The 23,838-nt window shown below is 43.2% G+C and overlaps 1 protein-coding gene across 1 annotated transcript in view; it reads right to left on the bottom strand.

Moving 5' to 3' along the window:
* The window catches only part of LOC126184045 (rho GTPase-activating protein 45-like), a 636,308-nt gene extending 612,938 nt beyond the window's left edge, over positions 1–23,370 (bottom strand). Inside the window, exon 1 of the mRNA XM_049926404.1 lies at positions 23,293–23,370. Coding sequence (XP_049782361.1) covers positions 23,293–23,370 — 78 coding nt within the window. The remainder of the gene's footprint in view (positions 1–23,292) is intronic.
* Between the last annotated feature and the right edge of the window lie 468 nt (positions 23,371–23,838).

Genomic DNA, 23,838 nt, shown 5'->3' with positions numbered 1-23,838 from the left:
TAGTCACCTTGTCACTGGTTAATCTCTCGAGACCAATTTTCACTGGTCGGCGACCAGAATATCTATCCTTCACCCACTGAAGGTGGTGTAAGGACAGAAAAACGCAGAGATACCAGTCGACCGTAGCAGTCGCGCGGTTCCAAACTGAAGAACCAATGGTTCAATGGCTCTGAGCACTATGGGACTTAACTTCTGAGGTCATCAGTCCCCTAGAACTTAGAACTACTTAAACCTAACTAACATAAGGACATCACACACATCCATGCCTGAGGCAGGATTCGAACCTGCGACCGTAGCGGTCGCGCGGTTCCAGACTGTAGCGCCAAGAACCGCTCTGCCACTCCAGCCGGCACTGAAGAACCACTCGGCCACGGCGGCCAGCAGTATTTTAAGCTTATAAGCCAAAGCATCAAAGATACGGCCATATATTTCACATAGTTCGATGTGCGAAAGCTTATAGCTGGACTATCTATATCCTAATGAAGTTTGTGCGGAATCCTTTTTAGTGCGAGTCCAACACTCACTTGTGAGGCTTTTTTAATGTAGACATTCATTGTTCACCGCTCTTGTTGAAGTTTAGCTGTATTTTTGTGACTGGATTTGCATAGGTGGCTGTCCCAAGGGCACGCTGGCTGCAACGCTGTCCACAATCAGTTTTGGAAATGCAGGACAACTGACAGAGAGACACTGGAGAGTGTGGTACTCGTTTTGTTATGGTGCATGCGGATTTCCCAGATACCCTGTATATCTATACTCCTCAAGTCACAAGTCGGTGGTGGACGGTACATCAGAACGTACTATAATTCCCCATTTCTCTGTTTATTCACGAAAGATGCCCGGGAATAACTGTCGATAATTCTCCGTATGAGCTTTAATTTCACTAATATTTCTGCAATAATTACTTCACGAGATGAATGTGGGACGAGGTAATATGCTGTGTGAGCATTCTTCAAGTTTGTCTCTAATCCTTCCCGTAACACACAACATCCCTGTTACAGCGCCACCGTGACGTTTTGGGGCTAATTTAACAAATGCTCAAGAACTGCACGAATGACGGCTTTGTAAGTCACTTCTTTCGTGGATGAATTGCATTTCCACAGCATTCTTCCATTGATTCTCAGTTTGGCATCTGCTTCCACATATCTAGGTTCAAGTCGTTGTTCCACATTAGGTCAGTCTGGAAAGTACCTCTGTGTGGCGAAACAAGCGCTGTAACATTTGAGAGATACAGAGGCGAGCGAGTTCGCCTAGCGCCTGTGCATAGCATACAAAGTATTGCGCCATAATCTAAGAATGAAATTAAAAATTAAGGTAGCTTTTCCAAACTTCGTCAACATATGCTTCCGTAAATTAATGTTAAAATTCTTAAATCTCAAGGTCATTTGATGAGTATGTTTCACTAAATACATTGTTTTAAGTAAAAAAACAATTGACGCTAAATAATAAAGCTAGAAAGCAAAAATTTGTTCAAAATGTAAAACTGTATGTCACAACCAACTATTGCAAGTCTCAACTTGATCGGAGAAATATTTTGGTCAAAATCGGTAGTTTTACGAAAAATCAAAGGCGCTAAATATTAGACTCAGACAAATGAAAATTGGTTTGAAGCTTCAATTTGATATAAAAACATTAACTATGTGATTCCATTAAGCTACCTCTAATAGTTTTCAAGTAATTTTAAAAAAATCTAAATTTGGAACAAAAACGTCCTTATTTGTAGTAGATTAAGTATCACTTACATCAGTGATAGAAAGTTCTGATTACAGCACTTGATTACATCCATTAAATAATAAAGCTACAACAAGTGTAAAGATTTTAGTGTAAAAAACAATCAACACAAGGTCTCTTAAAGAAATAGTTCAGAGGTCATGTTCTGCTGTCGGTTCCGTTCTAAAAATTCTAGCCTGCTAAGTTTAAATGCAGTCGAGCTAAAACTATTCATAAAAATTACGAAGATTGTAAATTGATACACAACAGTGCTATAAAATGTGTCCGATGGTTCAAATGGCTCTGAGCACTGTGGGACTTATTTTCTGAGGTCATCAGTCCCCTAGAACTTATAACTACTTAAACCTAACTAACCTAAGGACATCACACACATCCATGCCCGAGGCAGGATTCGAACCTGCGACCGTAGCGGTCCCGTGGTTCCAGACTGTAGCGCCTAGAACCGCTCGGCCACAATGTGCCCGAGAAAGCGGCCAAGCTACCTGGTCATAGAGAGGATGATGGCAGAGGTTCCGTTCTGCCGTCCGCTGTGCCCATGCGCTGCGTCAAATGCCTGAGAGGCAGTGACAGACACACTTCGCACCGAGCTATCACTTTGTCCGCGTCAATCAAACGCCGGCTTACACGCTGCCTCGGATGACGTGACAGCCAGTCTGCTGCTAAGCGCATGTTTTCAGTACAAATAGGAAGTGAACTTGCGAGGACTGTACACTGTCCTGGAGCGCTTGTATGTCACGGAAGCAATTGTTTGTGTGCCGCACGTAATGTTGACAAAACCGTGTGGCAAGTGGTGAGAGTATTTTCCACTTCTGTGGCGAGCAATTAGCTTTGATGGTAAGAAGTCAGGGCGAAAGACAATTTAATTGGAACTTACCATGGTCAGTATATTCTCCGTCGCGTTCTGGCTGACCCCAAAAGTAGTTTTCAGTCTCTTGTAAAAAGACGGCGAATCTTTTATATCCTCATCTTACTTTACCCGCCGCCCCACATTCTCATATGTTACGGTTATTACTGAATTACTGATACTACGGTAATGGAACAGTAACAGGTCGTTTTACTTATTTACATTTACATTTACATACGGTGAGAATTAACTGCCAGTCCGTACAACAAGGGTCGATTTTTTGACATTACGATTTGCTCATACACAAGAGAATCATCAGCGAACACACTCATGAAGATTCTAATATTATCTACTAGATCATTTACCTCTATCCTCAGCAGTAACGCCTCTACGTATCTCCTTAAGAACATTGTATTGAATTCTATCTGCCAGGAATTATCAATGGACATACGGAAGTAAAGGAACATTATACCAACCTGGGATCTCATGGACGAATAGGGCGATAGAGTTTCGCCGGATCCCTGTTTTCGGAATCCTTGTTGATACTTATGGAGGAGATTTTCGTTCATCAAAACGGTCACGATATAAATAAACAAACGCAACGCTACCAGTCACAAAACTTTAATTTTTAATTACAACTCGTTTCAGAGGCTTCAATAATCATGTGAAGTTTTGGTGTTTAGCTCATCATTATTGGTTCTGCGGAGTCGCAGACGAAATATCTAAAATAGTATGCAGGTCCAGCCACATTAATGTGACCACTTGTCGCCGGCCGTTGTGGTCGAGCGGTTCTAGGCGCTTCAGTCTGGAACCGCGCTGCTGCTACGGTCGCAGGTTCGAATCCTGCCTCGGGCACGGATGTGTGTGATGTCTTTAGGTTAGTTAGGTTTAAGTAGTTCTAAGTCTAGGGGACTGATGACCACAGATGTTAAGTCCCATAGTGCTTAGAGCAGTTTGAACCATTTCACAACTTGTCAAAAAGCCTAACTAACGACCTTTTGCAGCGCTGACGTGCAAGAAGGGAGTCAGTGAGGTTCTGGATGGTATCGAGAAGAATGTGGAGCCGTGTCGACTCCAGTGCCGTCGCTGGGTTACTAGGTTGAGGATCCAAGGCGTAAACAGCTCGATCGACGTGATCCCACATATTCTCGATTGGGTGTCAATCCCGGGAGTTTCGTTGGCAGGGGAGTACTGTAAACTCATCACGTATAGTGAGAGCTGCGTGACACGTTGCATTGTGCTGCTGGTAGATGCATTGTGCCGAGGAAAAGCAAACTGCGTGTAGGGGTCGGTCGAGGCCGCTGAGGATATATGTATACGTATGTTGCCCATTGTGCCTCTAGAATCACAAGGTCACTCACGGAATGCCACGGAAACATTTTCCAGGTCATAAGGCTCCCGCCTCCCACCTGGACCCTTCCAACAATTGCTACAGGGTCGTACACGCAAACGGCAATCCGATGGAGCATAAAATGTGATTCATCCTAAAAGGCCACTTGTCGTCACTTAGTGAACGTCCAGTAGGGGTATTAATGTTTAAATTCCCGCCTTCGTCGCCGATTGACAGCAGACAGAGTGGGTACTTCATCTGCGTTGTCAGTTGCTTAACAGTTCCCCGTCTATTCGCCAGCAGCGGTATACCGTAGGTCTCTAGAAGACCGTAGCGTTCCAAAGGATTGGAAAAGGGCACAGGTCATCCCCGTTTTCAAGAAGGGACGTCGAACAGATGTGCAGAACTATAGACCTATATCTCTAACGTTGATCAGTTGTAGAATTTTGGAACACGTATTATGTTCGAGTATAATGACTTTTCTGGAGACTAGAAATCTACTCTGTAGGAATCAGCATGGGTTTCGAAAAAGACGATCGTGTGAAACCCAGCTCGCGCTATTCGTCCGCCCGCATCTCGTGGTCGTGCGGTAGCGTTCTCGCTTCCCACGCCCGGGTTCCCGGGTTCGATTCCCGGTGGGGTCAGGGATTTTCTCTGCCTCGTGATGGCTAGGTGTTGTGTGCTGTCCTTAGGTTAGTTAGGTTTAAGTAGTTCTAAGTTCTAGGGGACTGATGACCATAGATGTTAAGTCCCATAGTGCTCAGAGCCATTTGAGATATTCGTCCACGAGACTCAGAGAGCCATAGACACGGGTTCCCAAGTAGATGCCGTGTTTCTTGACTTCCGCCAGGCGTTCGATACAGTTCCCCACAGTCTTTTAATTAACAAAGTAAGAGCATATGGACTATCACACCAATTGTGTGATTGGATTGCCGTGCGGTTCTAAGCGCTTCAGTCTGGAACTGCGTGACCGCTACGGTCGCAGGTTCGAATCCTGCCTCGGTCATGGATGTGTGTGATGTCCTTAGGTTAGTTAGGTTTAAGTGGTTCTAAGTTCTAGGGCACTGATGACCACAGATGTTAAGTCCCATAGTGCACAGAGACATTTGAACATTTTTTTTTGTGATTGGATTGAAGAGTTCCTAGGTAACAGAACGCAGCATGTCATTCTCAATGGAGAGAAGTTTTCCGAAGTAAGAGTGATTTCAGGTGTGCCATAGGGGAGTGTCGTAGGACCGTTGCTATTCACAATATACATAAATGATCTTGTGGATGACATCGGAAGTTCACTGAGGCTTTTTGCGGATGATGCTGTGGTATATAGAGAGGTTTTAACAACGGAAAATTGTACTGAAATGCAGGAGGATCTGCAGCGAATTGACGCATGGTGCAGGGAATGGCAATTGAATCTCAATGTAGACAAGTGTAATGTGCTGCGAATACATAGAAAGAAAGATCCCTTATCATTTAGCTTCAATATAGCAGGTCATCAACTGGAAGCAGTTAATTCCATAAATTATCTGGGGGTACGCATTAGGAGTGATTTAAAATGGAATAATCATATAAAGTTGATCTTTGGTAAAGCAGATTCCAGACTGAGATTCATTGGAAGAATCCTAAGAAATGCAATCCGAAAACAAAGGAAGTAGGGTACAGTACGCTTGTTCGCCCACTGCTTGAATACTGCTCAGCAGTGTGGGATCCGTACCAGATAGGACTGATAGAAGAGATAGAGAAGATCCAACGGAGAGCAGCGCGCTTCGTTACAGGATCATTTAGTAATCGCGAAAGCGTTACGTAGATGATAGATAAACTCCAGTGGAAGACTCTACAGGAGAGACGCTCAGTAGCTCGGTACGGGCTTTTATTGAAGTTTCGAGAACATGCCTTCACCCAGGAGTCAAGCAGCATATTGCTCCCTCCTACGTATATCTCGTGAAGAGACCATGAGGAGGGATTAGAGCCCACACAGAGGCATACCGACAATCCTTCTTTCTACGAACAATACGAGACTGGAATAGAAGGGAGAACCGATAGAGGTACTCAAGGTACCCTCCGCCACACACCGTCAAGTGGCTTGCGGAGTATGGCTGTAGATGTAGATGTAGATGTAGCAGACATCTCCGCTGCCGTCGTTCACCCTTGTCATCTATGGCTCGAGCTGCACCATGGTTGCCTAGGCACTGGTTTTGGATGGCTCCATCACAAACTTAGCCGTTTCCGAAATGCTTCCATCCCTGGGCCGGAAGCAATGATCATGCCCTTTTGCACATCGGATAAATCGCTCCGTTTACACATTACGACAGCAAATTCACTGTACTGGGTGTCTGCCGGGCAGGCTTTAAATGCCCTCCACTGCTAGTGCTGCCATCTGTCGTCTGTGAGTGATTATTGCACTTTGATGTCGGATCTAGGTCGTGGTCACGTTACTGTGACTGGACTGTGTATATTTATACCTTTGATTGTAACTTATTTCTGTGTGTTCATGAAAAGAAAAACAGATGTTTCCGTAACATTCACGCCGTCTCATGAAACTATATCTTCTACTCGAAATCAATTTTAAATCCGTATGTGACTACAAACATTTTATTTTCAAATTTAACAACTTGTTTTACAAGAGTACATATTTTACATGCATACAAATGCAAAGTTGGGTTATGTTTTACGAATACATTTAGGATCAAAGCTGTCATCTTCTTTTCACAAATGTACAATGTTCCCTTCACTGAGTCCACGGCAAACATCAGAAGACAGAAGAGATTCTGTATTCCCACATTAAACTGTTGTAAAGGAGTGTGTCTATAATATTGTTAAATGTTAATTTGACACTACAATAGTGAAGCCACAGTCACAGTACATAAAATTTTTCTTTAAAGAAAAAGGGTAGTTCGTTGAAACCGCTAATGTAATCCGGTGTTTTTTTTTCTTTTTTTTTCTTTTTTTTTTTTTTAGAGTAAAACATCAGAAGAGAGTCAGACTGGTCCCTTATTTTTGCGAGCATGTCTGCAGTTAACAGCATTCACTGCTCTTACTACATGGCGTCGCAGTATACCCAAAGATGTTGGAAGGATATACACATAAGCAGGGTCTTTCACGGAACCCCACAAAAAGTGACATACAGTGAAATCAGGTGTCCTGAAAGACTAATGGTGTAATGCCATATGCGTCTTTCACTATCGATTCATCATTGAAGCGGTGTAGTGGTACCTCAGCCTGTTGAGAAATGAAATTTCGGCATGTTCACGAAATTGCGGAAAAAGCCATAATGATATACTCTAATGAAATCGGAAGAATCGTTTTAAAATAACCTTTAGTTGTAGAACTGACGTTGCAACTCGGTGGTCCTGTGCACCTGCTTTACTTGCTTTTCTCGAGATCCTTGCATTTGACGTTGATGTGCTTGCTGTTTACGAACAGTTCCAAACATGTTTCAGGTATTCAGCGCCTTCTGACTTCCATAAATGCTGTAGTTCCTTTTCTACGTCTTATAGTGTATTATTGGGAATTGGTTTCTTAGCAAGTTGCCACCTTACTGCTGCTTTGGCAACAATAAATGAGTTTTATCCGCACTCAGTATCAATTATTTGCTGCCTAACCAGCAGAGTGTAAGTCACACAAAAACAGTCCGGTCATGCACTGCTGTGTTAAGCACTTATAGAAACGTCGATCACTTATGTAGTACAGTGATTAGCATAGAAATTAGTACAATAATTACATAATTAATAAACGAATTGTGGTCATTAAGGAAATACGTTAATAAATAATCTTGCAGTATAGTAAAAATAATTTATAACTACACTGACGGAAAAGAACTGCAACACCAAGAAGGAGTTGCGCGACATAAACGAAACTTAGTAGGCGTGTTTCTAAGTCTGAAAGATTTCGTGCCGGTCCTATGATTGTGGCGCTAATTGTGCCAGTATGAGGATTCAAATCAGGTTTGCTTTAAATGGACGCTGTTACGAACCTGAGCGTTAGTAAACTTTGAGGTTGGACGTTGTGAGTTGATGTTAGTCAAGACTGCCTTTTAGGCTACAAAGACAACATCTACATACATACTCCGCAATCCACCATACGGTGCGTGGCGGAGGGTACCTCGTACCACAACTAGCATCTTCTCTCCCTGTTCCACTCCCAAACAGAACGAGAGAAAAATGACTGCATATATGCCTCTGTAAGAGCCCTAATCTCTCTTATCTTATCTTTGTGGTCTTTCCGCGAAATGTAAGTTCGCAGCAATAAAATTGTACTGCAGTCAGCCTCAACTGCTGGTTCTCTAAATTTCCTCAGTAGCGATTCACGAAAAGAACGCCTCCTTTCCTCTAGAGACTCCCACCCGAGTTCCTGAAGCATTTCCGTAACACTCGCGTGATGATCAAACCTACCAGTAACAAATCTAGCAGCCCGCCTCTGAATTGCTTCTATGTCCTCCCTCAATCCGACCTGATAGGGATCCCAAACGCTCGAGCAGTACTCAAGAATAGGTCGTATTAGTGTTTTATAAGCGGTCTCCTTTACTGATGAACCACATCTTCCCAAAATTCTACCAATGAACCGATGACGACTATCCACCTTCCCCACAACTACCATTAGATGCTTGTCCCACTTCAAAAATGGTTCAAATTGCTCTGAGCACTATGGGAGTCAACATCTTAGGTCATAAGTCCCCTAGAACTTAGAACTACTTAAACCTAACTAACCTAAGGACATCACACACACCCATGCCCGAGGCAGGATTCGAACCTGCGACCGTAGCAGTCCCGCGGTTCCGGACTGCAGCGTCAGAACCGCACGGCCACCGCGGCCGGCCTGTCCCACTTCATATCGCTCTGCAATGTTACGCCCTAATATTTAATCGTCGTGACTGTGCCAAGTGCTACTAATGGAGTAATCAAACATCACAGGATTCTTTTTCCTATTCATCTGCATTAATTTACATTTATCTGTATTTAGAGTTAGCTGCCATTCTTTACACCAATCACAAATTCTGTCCAAGGCATCTTGTATCCTCCTACAGTTACACAACGACGACGCCCACCCGTACACCGGAGCATCACCAGCAAACAGCCGCACATTGATATCCACCCTATCCAAAAGATCATTTATGTAGACAGAGAACAACAGCGGACCTACCACACTTCCCTGGGGCATTCCAGATGATACCCTCACCTCCGATGAACACTCACCATGGAGGACAACGTACTGGGTTCTATTACTTAAGAAGTCCTCGACCCACTCACATACCTGGGAACCAATCCCATAAGCTCGTACCTTAGTTAGGAGTCTGCAGTGGAGCACGGAGTCAAACGCATTCCGGAAGTCAAGGAATATGGCAACCGTCTGATACCCTTCATCCATGGTTCGCAAGATATCATGTGAAAAAAGGGCGAGTTGCTTTTCGCAGGAGCGATGTTCTCGAAAGTCGTGCTGATGTATGAACAGCAACTTCTCTGTCTCAAGAAAATTCATTATATTCGAACTGAGAATATGTTCGAGAATCCTCCAACAAACCGATGTTAAGGATATAATCAACACCTCACTCAGTTTTAACGAGGTAGTGTAATAGGAATACGAGAAGCTGCATGTTCCTTCTGCGACATTTCAGGAAGACTTGGCAGAAATATAGGCAGCAGTGGTCCCGAGAATGTACGGTTTCAAAAAGACTGGGCTTCGGATGGCCGTGTGGCACTACCGGCTACCGAGAGGGAAGACCATTGAGTTCGGCGTGTGGCACTGTCGCATCGTACTGCAGCTGCAGCAGCAATCTGAGCAGCAGTTGGTAACACAGCGACACAACGAACTGTTACAAATCGGTTACTTCCAAGAGTGAGTCCCTATACTGTGCATTCCACTGACCCCAAACCACAGCCATTTCTATTTCAGTGGTGTCAAGCAAGAGCTTATTGGAGGACATGGTGGAGGTCTGTTGTATTTTCTGATGATAGCTGGTTCTCCCTCGGTGCCATTGATGGCCGTGTGTTGGTAAGAAAGAAGCCAGTTGAGGGCCCGCAACCAACTTGTCTGCGTGTTAGACACACTGACCTACACCTGGCGTAATGGTCAGCATTACATTTCGTATGACAGCAGGAGAACTCTCCTAGCTATCCCACGCACCATGACTGCAAAATTGTACGTCAATCTGGTGATTCGACCTGTTGTGCTGCCATTCCTGAACAGCATTCCAGGGAGTGTTTTCCAACACGTTAATGCTCTCCCACATACCGCTCTTGTAACCCAACATGTTCTACAGAGAAACGACATGTTGCCTCGGCCTGCTCGATCACCAAATCTGTCTTCAGTCGAGAACATGCGGGGCATCATTGGAAGACAACTCCAGTGTCATCCACAAACGGTATTAACTGTCCCTGTATTGACCTAACAAGAGCAACAGGCATGGGACTCCATCCACATACTGACATCTGGCACCTGTAGAGCACAATACATACACGTTTGCCTGCTTGCATTCAACATTATGGCGATTATACTGGTTATGTATTGTCGCGAAATAGTAAAGAGTTGGAAACGTGGAATATTGTCAAAGTTTCGTTGCCTATGCCGAGAGCCAGAGGCAATAGGTTAGCCAAGAGGTAAGAGGATTGCACACGTGTCGTCACGCAGGGGAAATGGCTGGGTTATACACAACAGGCGAGAGAGAATTGCTTAGCACGAGGGTTCGTGTTAGACAGAGACTTTCGTAGAGTGTAAGACAGAGGTATAGCGTCAGCTGTACTGCATTTCACAACTTTGCGTAAGTGTGCCATAACAACACGTAACTCTGTCACAAGAATACCTAAGGGGCGAGTACGACAGATAAATCAGCACTATAAGTGGAACGAATGCGTTCATTACAAACGAGCATGACATCAGGACGTCGCTCGTGCTTCCTTTAAATACGCCAGCTTTGATAGCAACAAGGGACTCGCAGTTAGACTTGCAGTTAGATGTATACTGGGTCGCTGCGTAGCTCTCAGCTCAGCTCGGTGATTGACATGTTAATCTTTATTAAGGAGATGTTGCAGTAAGGGCGGCCCATCCAGCAGCAGACGTGAGGGGACGGTACCAGCCCTGGTCCTCTCTGCTGCCGCTGTCAATCACCAACCCAGGATTAGCAGACATCGCGGCAGACTCGCTCGCCGCCATTGCTGTCCACATCAGTGAGCTGTCATCGAGATCGTGCGGGGCCTAGGCCCTGCGCATCTGCCGTCACAACCGGGTGAGCCGACAACGCTGGGGGATTGCAGCCCATTTCGCCCGTCCACCGTGGACCAGCCACCAGGAGGAGCAGGGAAGAAGACGGAGTGGGACAGAGTACACTCCACACTACGAGAACGCTTCTCGTGCTGACAGCGCCGGGACTCCAATCCTGAGACTCCTACGTGCAGCGGCCTGCTGTATGCTGCCGAGCCGGCCGCCCAGCCGGCCGCCACTAGCTACGCGCAGCCGAAGTAATGGCATTCCACCGCTATGTCACTGCCCGCGGCGCTGCGCTAGCAAGACTGGTGCGGCCCGGTGCGGGTGTCATCGCTCTGAGTCAGCGAGGACTCGGGGAAGGTCGTTGATATCATCAAGCTCAGCCAGCCTGTGTTACGCGGGCCACATTGTACTCGGCAGAAATAAAGGTGTCACGAATTAATAATGTTTCTTTGGAGTTTCTGACGCGTCCACAGTCATTTCTTAGCATCCTGACAACTGAAGAGGTCACCGCTCGGCTTCCAGTCCACCGTAGGCGACCGGGACCACCGGGGTGCCTACAGATTTGGTGTCAGAAGTCCTCGCGCCCACCGCCTATGGATTTGATATCAGAAGTGTTCGAACAGCCCACTACAGCACTGGCCTGCAGATCTGGTATCTGGAGTCGTCGACACCGCCACTGCAGGACTGACACCACAGAGTTGCGGTCAGGACTATCGACTCTACACAGCCTTGAGGTAAGTGCACGAGGCGATTTTTGTTAATAAATATGGATGCACGTTCTTTGTTGGGAGTGCACTTTGTGAGACCTACGGAAACAGCAGATTTATCTGAGTTTAAGGGAAACAGTTGGGAAATGTACTTGGTCCAGTCAGATGTACTGTGTGTAATTTTACGGGGCATGGGGAGCCATGCACGAAGTTTGTACCAGTAGAATGTTCAATTTGTAGACGGTTTGGTGACGCAGCGCACAATTGTAGAGAGTGTTGCTGGGCAATAACAAGGCGGAAGTATTAATTTTGTTTAGTTGTGCATTGTGAGTCTTGTTTGTCTTCTTGTGTGTAGTGTTCAACTGTGACATAGGAGATGAGTAGCTAGTGTAGTTATTGTTCAAATGGTTCAAATGGCTCTGAGCACTATGGAACTTAACATCTGAGGCCATCAGTCCCCTAGAACTTAGAACTACTTAAACCTAACCAACCTAAGGACATCACACACATCCATGCCCGAGGCAGGATTCGAACCTGCGACCGTAGCGGTCGCGTGGTTCCAGACTGTAGCGCCTAGAACCGCTCGGCCACACCGGCCAGCTGGTTATTGTTCTGAGGAGTAAATTCAGTATGGGGTAAGTTGTTGGTAATTTGCACAAATAATGCCGGAAACATGATCTATTAGTACTGAAGTGTGTATAGTTGCTCTGACGGAGCAAGTCTCAATATTGTTAGAAGAGAATCCGCAGCATAAGTTATGCCATGTAGAATTAATGACACAAATGGAGATCTTGCGTTCGGCGCAGTGAGTGCAAGTCAGTAGCAATGTCCAACCTTGCAATATACCCTTCAGTAGCTAACCTGATCACGCCTCTCTTGGGTAAAACAACAGAGGATGTCACAGCGTTCATTAATGATGTTTTGGCCACAGCTGCAGTGAGCAATTGGTCGGACATAACCACATTGCATTTGGCAAATTTGCGACTTGCAGAGGAAGCCAAGACGTTTGTGACGTACAGTCATGCTCAAAAGAATCCCAACGACCTGAATTGCATTTCGCCTGATTCGCATGCAACCCACATAACGCAGCTGTCTAGCAGGTCCTCTAATCGCTCCTTGGTACAGTCGTTTGACTATTGAAAATGGTCCCAACAAGTCACCACTAGAAAACTCTGCTCTGTATCGCAATCACTCAAGATGTAAAATAATACCATGATTCTACAAATATCAGGAACACCTTATCACAGATAAGACTGTCGTTAAGGCTTGTAAGCTCACATTTATTGCAATAAATGATATACAAGAAATGTTACCACTCACATTATTACGTCAGATAGGCAATGCACGTAGTAAGTTCGTCGTATTCATGATTTCCTCATCAAAGTAACATACTGTACTTGTTATTTAACAAAAAATGACATTACAAATTTACATTATTCAATAGCAGCTATGTATGAACTTCAATTGACACGACGCACCGTCTCGTTCTGCATATGGATTCAAACCCAGGTCATACAGATTAAGATTTCCTGACTAGGCATACAGAGAGTGATATACCTCGATTTTAGACAGTATCAGTTAGCAAATATCAACTTTAAATTACATGATGTAAACATTTGTAACGGACGCGAATTCCTACCCAGCATCTATTGTCCCTGATAACGAAGTACGAGAGATGTTAACTACTGCTTCTTCACAAGTAACTTACTTCAAATGCCGTGAGGCAAAGCTTTGTGTTGGACAGGGATTCGAACCCAGAACCTAATCGCATTGTTATCGAGCACAATCAACTGTGACACACTGGATTTTCTCGGCAGTAGCTAGATGTTTTAACTGAAATTACGAGACGAATCATTAATTTTTTCCTTCCCAGGACACCAACCCGGCACCTATCGCTGTTATATTCTAGAGATAACGTACGTTAATTATGGGTTTGTTACACCAAAAGCGACATGTGAGCATGTATGAACTAGAAATAATATTACGAAGAGTTCAGTGCTGACTGGTTCAAAATGGCTCTCAGCACTGTGGGACTTAACATCTGTGGTCATCAGTCCCCTAGAACTCAGAACTACTTAAACCTAACTAACCTAAGGACATCACACACATCCATGCCTGAGGCAGGATTCGAACCTGCGACCGTAGCGGTCACCCGGTTAAAAACTGAAGCACCTAGAACCGAACGGCCACACCGGCCGCCGCTGACAGGGAATCGAACCCCACACATATCGTTGTTGACTGCACACAAAGAGACATCAGCTACCGAATTTATCTCCATCAGCAGCTCGGAATAACATCCTTGAACTTACAGTGATCTCTCAAATAGTTTTGTGTCTCACTGGGAGTCAAAAACGTCAGATATTGTTAGTGCTGACCACGAATGAAAAATGCATTAAAAATCAAAATTATTATCCGCCAGCAGATAGGTGTTCTCATGCTACAGCTTGAAAATACATAATGAAACTTTTAGCGCCGGTCCAGGATTCCAACCAGTCCACGCGCAATCTGTGGAGATGTTGAGGAATCTGCGGGTTTGAACAAACAACAGATAGTAGTCGAGCTGTATTGTCACGAAGGGATCAAATTACGCGTTAAGGGCGGTCTGAGTTGCATTCCAAGTTCAGAACCAGTTTTATCGACATACAGAAGCTCAAATAAAAGGTGGAATAAGTGTCCTGTGACCCTACATAGCGTTTGTTTCGTCACTACAAATACATAACTGGTATAATAAAGATTACAGGTGATAGAGTTCCCACATTTCGCCACTCCTGACTTTACTGTGGTTCAACCTAACGTCTACTTGCTAGAGAAGGAATAGCATGTTTAATGTAAATTTCAGACCACAATGCCATTATATCTCTTCACTTGGCGTAGCCAGAAGAGAATAGAATCTGTCTCTCCCTATTAAAAAAGCATCAGCAGAAGTTGGAATCGAACACATACCACTAGCACACGAACCTATCACCAATCCAACAGACCACCAACACTCTTCCCTGAGGTTCATTTTTCTATAATAATACCACTGCGGCACACTCGATGAGAATTCTGACACACTGACACTCTGTAGTGGGTTTCAGCATGTTCAGTACATTTATTTACTTGGTTGACCGAATTGCCATGAACTAGCTGCCTCGGCTACCCAGTGCATACATTCGACTCTATTTTGTAATCACCGAAATAAAATCAAGTAACTGCCACCTACACAGAAATGCCAACAGTGTAGGATGCAAAATTTAAATAGGAAGTGTTCCATTCCATTTGAGCTACTCTATTGCGCTTTCTGTTTGTTGAAAACGTTGTGCAGTGCAAAGCAAAAGCTGTAACTGTCTGTCTCACAGAAGTCTAGATCCGACCATATGCTTTATCTCACAGCACTGTGGACTGCGGAAGCCCTGGAAGAACTGCTGTTGACTTCTGGAGCTACTGTAGCTATATGACAGCTAGTAGCGTAACGGTAAGTGTCGCGCACCGTAGATAAGACGTCGCGATACCTCTTACACTCACTGCTACATTTTTTAAAACGCTATTCTGCTGTCTGCTGAAGTTATCAAATTAATGGAACTTTGAACATAATTCCCTTCACTTCTCAACCCAAAATAGCCGCATGTGGAAAAAGGGCTAACCTCTGCGACATTTTGTTCTTTTCAGGTTTCATAGATGGCCAGGCAGCAGATGCGTCTCGAAGCTTTTGTATTACGTATGGGGAGAGCGCAACGTGCCAAAATAGTCAGAAAAGTATTTTCTACATTAGCAGTCCTCTGGTAGTGGCATTTTATTCTTCTTCAAACCTTGGTTGATAGCTTTAACTCAGAAAAAGTTTTCTACATGCATGTAATCAATAAACTGCATGTGCATTGTCAGATTGTTATAGATAACATCAGAGAAGTCGCATATATCGTTGATGATTAATTTCTCTCTCAGGTATTATATTGTTTTAACAACACTATAAGAAACCTTACGAAAATTGTGCACTGAATTATAAGAATTGAAATAAAACTACCCACGATAACCTTACGACGAAAGTCTGTTTTGCCAGGATGGTTCCTCTGAAAGGGCACGGCCGACTTCCTTCCCAGTTCTTCCCTAATCCGATGAGACCGATGACCACGCTGTCTGGTCTCCTTCCCCAAACCAACCAACCAACCAACCAAAGTCTGTTTTAATAAAACTGAGTATCTGTACACAAGCGTGCCTCTATCAGCACGAATTAGTAAAATACTACTCACTTCAATTTCGCTTGGGTTTGTGTTTACTTGGTATACTGTGTCATACTCTACAGGTATGCAAATGTGGCATTTCATAAATAAAGTTATGTATTCCTAGAAACCCAACATTTGCTTGTCAGCAGCGAAAGAGGTGTTACCTGTTGTGCAGAATTGTAAGTTTTCCACCATTGCGCTATGAGCTGAAAGTATTTTCTTGCGATTTCCTTATCGATGTTTGATCTGACTGGTTGTAGCTCTTTCACAGAAGGGATAAAAAAGTTGCAGTCTGCGAGACTGGAACCACGAGCCATAACAGAATCTTTTTCATAAACCAGCACGTCCACACAGTGCTAGCGAAGAGGTACAGGCTGTGCTTTGCTCTTATGAGGCCAATAGTGGCTAGAACTCGTAAACCGCTTTTTAAAGGACGAGATTAGTTGCGATTTCCACGTGCAACGACTTTCCTGCACTGAAAACCGTAAATTTTCAATCATTTGTTACACCTCAAGCGATAATAACGCAGATTATTCAATGAAAGTGACAGGAAAAGTCAAGTGAAATTTGAGGCTTAATTCCGTGCACACCAGGAAGTAATTCGTCGATCACAGAGTTGCCAAACATACCTTGCCTTGTTGCCAAATCTCAGTTACAGGTTACTGTACAAGCAGGAAGAAGACGAACCAATGTGATCCTACAGCGGGCTGGGAAGTGACCATAGCTGGCGTCTCAAAGACGCGGGTGCTACGGCCTGGAATACGTAATGCATCTGATTCGCATTTCTGTAACTAGGTTTAGGGACTGGAGCGTAGTTACTAATAATACTCAGAACTGACTGCAAACTAAGCATCATAAACCAGTAACTCTCATAGTTGTTTTTATATTTCTTTCGTAACTGTACTCAAAACTAAGAAACACATTCACGGACGTTTTCGTGCCTCGCCGATTTTCGAAAAAAACAAACAAATAAAAAAAACAATGTGTGGGCGCGCGCGCGCGTGTGTGTGTGTGTGTGTGTGTGTGTGTGTGTGTGTGAGTGTGAGAGAGAGAGGAGAGGGAGAGATGGAGATGATAATAAAAAAGAAAGAGAGAGAGGATGAACGATTGTTGTAAAGAAGTTGTATACTGGAATGTAAGGAAATCTTTCATTAAATTGACACGTTCCACATCATTACGAAATGTTGTATTCATGATCTATGGAACAATTAGCAGTCCAATCTAATCCAATCGTATTATATTGCTGACTAGCCGTGAAGAGTCATGAATTACCGAAATTTACGCCAATATCAGTAAAAAAACTTGAAAACAAAAGACGACAGTTTTTGTAATAAACCGGGACTCCTATCAAGACCCTTTCATCCCTGTTAACTAACCACGAAAGATGTCTGATATACCTCCATTCAGAAGCAACAAAGTGTGCCTGCATTTAAATATGAAGTGCAGGATGTGAGGTTCTGTGACGGAGACACGAACCCAACACGTAATCGGATTGTTAATTAAGTAAAAGCAAACGTTACGTATCGGTTTTTGTTACCAGCTGCTAGATGTTTGAATGTAAAATAAGGATACAAATTTTTGTGCCTGAGCAACAATCGAACCACACTCCTATCGTTCTTCTTTATCGTCCACGAATATAGCTTAAGTATCAATTGCTTACTCACCAACAATAAGATGTGTGCGTGTTTGACCTGAAATTGTTGGCAACACGTGAACAGACATTAAAAATGCCCGTTAATTTTGACTAGCAGGCCGGTGTGCACGTGATAGGGCTTGAAATGAAATTATGAATATTTTTTTACTGGATCAGGATTCGGACTTTTGGAGGGGACCTAGAGAAGATTGAAGTCTTGGAAAAACGAACGAAATGATGGAACTATACTGTACCGAGAGATTCAGATCCTCGAAAGAGGAGATACGAATTCTAATCACAGCCCAGCATCAAATTGTTCAACGTCTCTAGTTCAATCAAGTTCAAGTAAAATAAGAGCCCTGTTCCTTTAAATGGGTATCAGTTCATCAAATAAAATAAAATTTTCTAATGTAAGTAAGTTTACTGGCGACAGTATTTCTGTTTCAATAACCTCCACCTATATCATTTCCCAACGTAAACCGGCTCTGCCCAGTTGGGAATGAAGAAACGTGATGTTTAATGCGGAATCTGGATTATAACATCTTTATCTTGAGGTTACCAGAGGTAACGTAAATCTGTTTGTGCCTCTTAAAAGTAAAACCCTGAACACACGCATTGCACTTGTGATAGTTTGTTCCACCAGACTATTGTGGCCACATTTCCCAGCCCCAGTGGTGTGCTGTAGCGTATGATGCGCTTAGCTTACAAAATTAGTCACGGTGGAAAAAATGCGAGTGTGTTAAATGGTTAAGTAGAAGCAAGCTTCTGTCATGGAGATTATGCTATTCTTATGTCAGCAGGGTGTAAAGGCTTTCACTAATTAAGTAAATATCTTAGTTCTATAAAATCCACTGTAAAATCTGACATTACCGGATTATTCGACTATTACTGTCATTATTACTATCATTTTATTCATACCGCTGCTGGAACACACGTGCTTGAAGATCATTTAAGGCCTCTTGGTCATTACAGATGTTGTTGCCCAAGAGCAGGTTCTTTCCCTGTCTACGGAATCCTTTTCATGTTAATATCAAACATCAGCTCGTAGATTACATTAAAACTAAAGTAATATATGAAGACGTTACTTTATAACAAAAACGCACTGCCTTTCTTCATTTACTTCCGCCTAGATATGGCTGTCGAATACTAGCAAACCTAAAGCCAATGTATCTTACTGCCTTCTGGTGTACGTTGCTGTCAGTTCTTCCATATGATTTGGTCGACGTGACCTGTTTCAAGTTGCGTATGACAGAGAATGATATAGAAAATCAATTGTTTTCCTTTGTAATAAACAGAAAGAATTTTATTCTAAGCTACCTAAGTTCAAAATGTTCGTAATATTAGTTCAAATGTAATATTTGCTTCTATAATGTAGGAAAGTATTTCACAGTTGCAAAATCCGCATCCGAATCATTGTCCTTACACTTAGTCGCTGACCATGAATTCTAGCTCAGGGTGACACCAATTTAAGTAACCTAATGTAGCGAAGACTGTTTTCCAGTGCTCTTTCTCACCGGAAAATATGCAATTCACTCATTGGGCTCCAATAGTACACTGTAACAGTAATATCTGTGTGTATGCAATGCATACGGATTGTAGAATTTAGTGGTGCACTCTCTTCCACTTCTGTATACAATATGCCTGACCTAAACGGGCCCTTTATCATTACAGGCCCTGCGCGGTGCAACATCATACTGACAACAGTAATGTGCTTATACTGACAGCCTCACTGTTCGTTTTACCTGATTTTGTAATCATGTAAATAAAACAACACGACCTTTCAGAGGGAAACATTTCGTCCCCATTTTCCTTCCGTGAAATTTGTCAGTAAGGTTTTTGCCTTGCAGCCACCAAAATGCGGCAGAGTACGGCCGGTAAACGATTCACAAACCACTATTTAGTGCCGTTAAGACGATTTGTTTAAACATTGGCGTAGCTGAAGGAATTTAGTTTCTTCTTACATCGTTTTATACAGCAACGTTCACAGATATCTCAAATAGGAAAAGCTCTTTATCCAGGTACCAAGGTTGTAAAACAGACTTCCCACAGTTTGTGTCAGGTTGATCTTTTAGTCTGATAGCACTGCGTAAGTATTTTGTCTACGAGGTATTACAAGTAGTGTTCCTGTAGCTGTGGGAGTAATTGGTTGAAAACGAGTTTAGCACCAGTGGGTGCAGCGCTGCTAAATATTCAAAATGACTATCAACCTAAGTCTGAGTTCGTCCACAAACTGAGGTGTATTTATAATATTGAGGCTAGACTGTGTATCCTTGTGTTCCTTGAGTGGACATCTGAAATCGTTTACACACACATATACGAGTGTAATCCCAAAGTGAGGTCACCTAAGGGACACGCAAGTTGCCAACGCAGGCACAAACGAGAGATCCTTAATTTTAATGTCAAGCAGAAATCACCGTATTAGCTGATTTGTGGCAAAGTGATAAAGAGCAAGACTACTGATTTGAAGGTGTCAGATTCTGTCCCTCGTCAGGCCTACAATTTTTATGTGCCATTTTACACTTATTTCACCTCAGGTAGTGTTTATTGATGTGAAAAGTGGCGAGTTCCACTGTGGTTCGAAAGCCACGTTAAACAGTACGTTCCCCTATTAACTGGCTAGTAAAGTCAACTCATAGGTCGGAGGAGAGGAACGGCATACCTCTCCAACAAGACCGTGCCTACTAAAGCACTGTGGTGTTCAAACCACTCTTTCGACTGATGACTGCTCTACTTTCTATGGGTTCCAATGTTAATGACCTTCGGGTTATATTAATCTTTTTGTGCTTTCATGCTGTAGCTTTGATACCAGTTAACGTAAGTAAACGGCCGACCACTGTAACCGTTCGAGTTGTCAAGGTGGTAAACCACGATGCTGTCGACCCCAGTTACAGTCTTGGTCATGGCTATGTTTCAGTCGAATACCTCTATGTGACTTTCTGCGTATTTCAAGATATACTTTTATACACTTGGTACGCATCCAAATTGATATCTGATAGAGCTGTATTTAGCAATATGAATCAGTATGTTTTCCGTGCAATATATCGGACAACACGTAAGTGCAGCGAGATTTCGTTTGTGTGTTGCGCATGGTGCAAGAAATATTTGTGTTTTGCTTGCTTCTGTGATAGGTTTCACAGAAGCTGAATGCGGGCAAGCTCATGAATAGACTCTCAATAACTGGATATTACGCAATAATACACTTAAAAGTTGTATTTTTGCATTATGTATCCCAATGAAAATAACTGTCATCATCATCATCATCATCATCACCATTTAAGACTGATTATGCCTTTCAGCGTTCAGTCTGGAGCGTAGCCCCCCTTATACAGTTCCTCCATGATCCCCTATTCAGTGCTAACATTGGTGCCTCTTCTGATGTTAAACCTATTACTTCAAAATCATTCTTAACCGAATCCAGGTACCTTCTCCTCGGTCTGCCCCGACTCCTCCTACCCTCTACTGCTTAATCCATGAGTCTCTTGGGTAACCTTGCTTCTCCCATGCGTGTAACATGACCCCACCATCTAAGCCGGTTCGCCCTGACTGCTACATCTATAGAGTTCATTCCCAGTTTTTCTTTGATTTCCTCATTGTGGACACCCTCCTGCCATTGGTCCCATCTACTAGTACCTGCTATCATCCTAGCTACTTTCATATCCGTAACCTCAACCTTGTTGATAAGGTAACCTGAATCCACCCATCTTTCGCTCCCATACAACAAAGTTGGTCGAAAGATTGAACGGTGCACAGATAACTTAGTCTTGGTACTGACTTCCTGCTTGCAGAAGAGAGTAGATCGTAGCTGAGCGCTCACTGCATTAGCTTTGCTACACCTCGCTTCCAGTTCTTTCACTATGTTGCCATCCTGTGAGAATATGCATCCTAAGTACTTGAAACCGTCCACATGTTCTAACTTTGTTCCTCCTATTTGGCACTCAATCCGTTTATATTTCTTTCCCACTGACATTACTTTCGTTTTGGAGATGCTAATCTTCATACCATAGTCCTTACATTTCTGATCTAGCTCTGAAATATTACTTTGCAAACTTTCAATCGAATCTGCCATCACAACTAAGTCATCCGCATATGCAAGACTGCTTATTTTGTGTTCACATATCTTAATCTCACCCATCCAGTCTATTGTTTTCAACATATGATCCATAAATAATATGAACAACAGTGGAGACAGGTTGCAGCCTTGTCTTACCCCTGAAACTACTCTGAACCATGAACTCAATTTACCATCAACTCTAACTGCTGCCTGACTATCCATGTAAAGACCTTTAATTGCTTGCAAAAGTTTGCCTCCTATTCCATAATCTTGTAGAACAGACAATAACTTCCTTCTAGGAACCCGGTCATATGCCTTTTCTAGATCTATAAATCATATATACAATTCCCTGTTCCACTCATAACACTTCTCCATTACTTGCTGTAAGCTAAAGATCTGGTCCTGACAACCTCTAAGAGGCCTAAACCCACACTGATTTTCATCCAATTGGTCCTCAACTAATACTCGCACTTTCCTTTCAACAATACCTGAGAAGATTTTACCCACAACGCTGATTAAAGAGATACCTCTGTAGTTGTTACAATCTTTTCTGTTTCCATGTTTAAAGACTGGTGTTATTACTGCTTTTGTCCAGTCTGATGGAACCTGTCCCGACTCCCAGGCCATTTCAGTTATCCTGTGTAGCCATTTAAGACCTGACATTCCACTGTATTTGATGAGTTCCGACTTAATTTCATCCACCCCAGCCGCTTTATTGCACTGCAATCTATTGACCATTTTTTCCACTTCCTCAAATGTGATCCTATGTCCATCATCATTCCTATCCCATTCTAACTCGAAATTTGAAACATTACTGATCGCATTTTCACCAACATTGAGCAACTCTTCAAAATATTCCCTCCATCTGCCCAAGGCATCCACAGGATCCACCAGCAGTTTTCCTGACCTGTCCAAGATACTTGTCATTTCCTTCTTACCTCCCTTTCGAAGACTGCTAATTACACTCCCGAATGGTTTTCCAGCAGCTTGACCCATAGTCTCCAACCTGTTTCCAAAGTCTTCCCATGATTTCTTCTTGGATGCTGCAATTATCTGTTTGGCTTCTTTTTCTTTCTTCAACATAACTTTCTCTGTCTACCTGGGTTCTGGTATGTAGCCATTTTTGATACGCCTTCTTTTTCCTTTTACAGGCTGCCTTGACTGTATCATTCCACCATGCTGTTCACTTCATCCTACTTTTACAGACTACTGTTCCAAGACATTCTTTAGCCACTTCTAGTACTGTGTCCCTGTACCTTGTCCATTCCTTTTCCAATGACTGTAATTGACTACATTCAACTAACTGGTACCTTTCTGAGATCGCTGTTATGTACTTGTGCCTGATTTCCTTATCCTGAAGTTTCTCCACTCTTATCCTCCTACATATGGACCTGACCTCCTGCACTTTCGGCCTCACAATCCCAATTTCACTGCAGATTAAATAATGATTAGTGTCATCAAAGAATCCCCTGAATACACGTGTGTCCCTCACAGCCTTCCTGAATTCCTGATCTGTTATTATATAGTCAATGACAGATCTGGTTCCCCTGCCTTCCCAAGTATACCGGTGAATGTTCTTATGTTTAAAAAAGGAGTTTGTGATTACTAAGCCCATACTGGCACAGAAATCCAAGAGTTGTTTCCCATTCCTGTTGGCCTCCATATCCTCTCCAAATTTACCCATAACCTTTTCATACCCTTCTGTTCAATTTCCAATCCTGGCGTTAAAATCACCCATGAGCAGAACACTGTCTTTGTCCTTTACTCTAACAACTACATCACTGAGTGCCTCATAAAAACTATCCATCTTATCTTGATCTGTCCCTTCACAATGCGAATATACTGACATAATCCTAATTTTCTTGCTAGACACTGTCAAATCTATCCACATCAGTCGTTCGTTTACATACCTTCTTGCAACTACGCTGGGTTCCATTTCTTTCCTGATGTAAAGCCCTACACCCCATTGTGCTATTCCTGCTTTGACTCCTGACAGGTAGACCTTGTATTCTCCCACTTCCTCTTCTTTCTCACCCCTTACCCGAATGTCACTAACAGCTAAAACGTCCAGCCCCATCTTACTTGCAGCCTCTGCCAGCTCTACCATCTTCCCAGAGTAGCCCCCATTGATATTAATAGCTCCCCATCTCAT

This window comes from Schistocerca cancellata, chromosome 4, assembly GCF_023864275.1.
Source record: "Schistocerca cancellata isolate TAMUIC-IGC-003103 chromosome 4, iqSchCanc2.1, whole genome shotgun sequence".
NCBI lineage: Eukaryota > Metazoa > Arthropoda > Insecta > Orthoptera > Acrididae > Schistocerca > Schistocerca cancellata.
The sequence above is the reverse complement of the archived record's forward strand: the minus strand, read 5'-3'. Positions and strand labels throughout refer to the sequence as shown.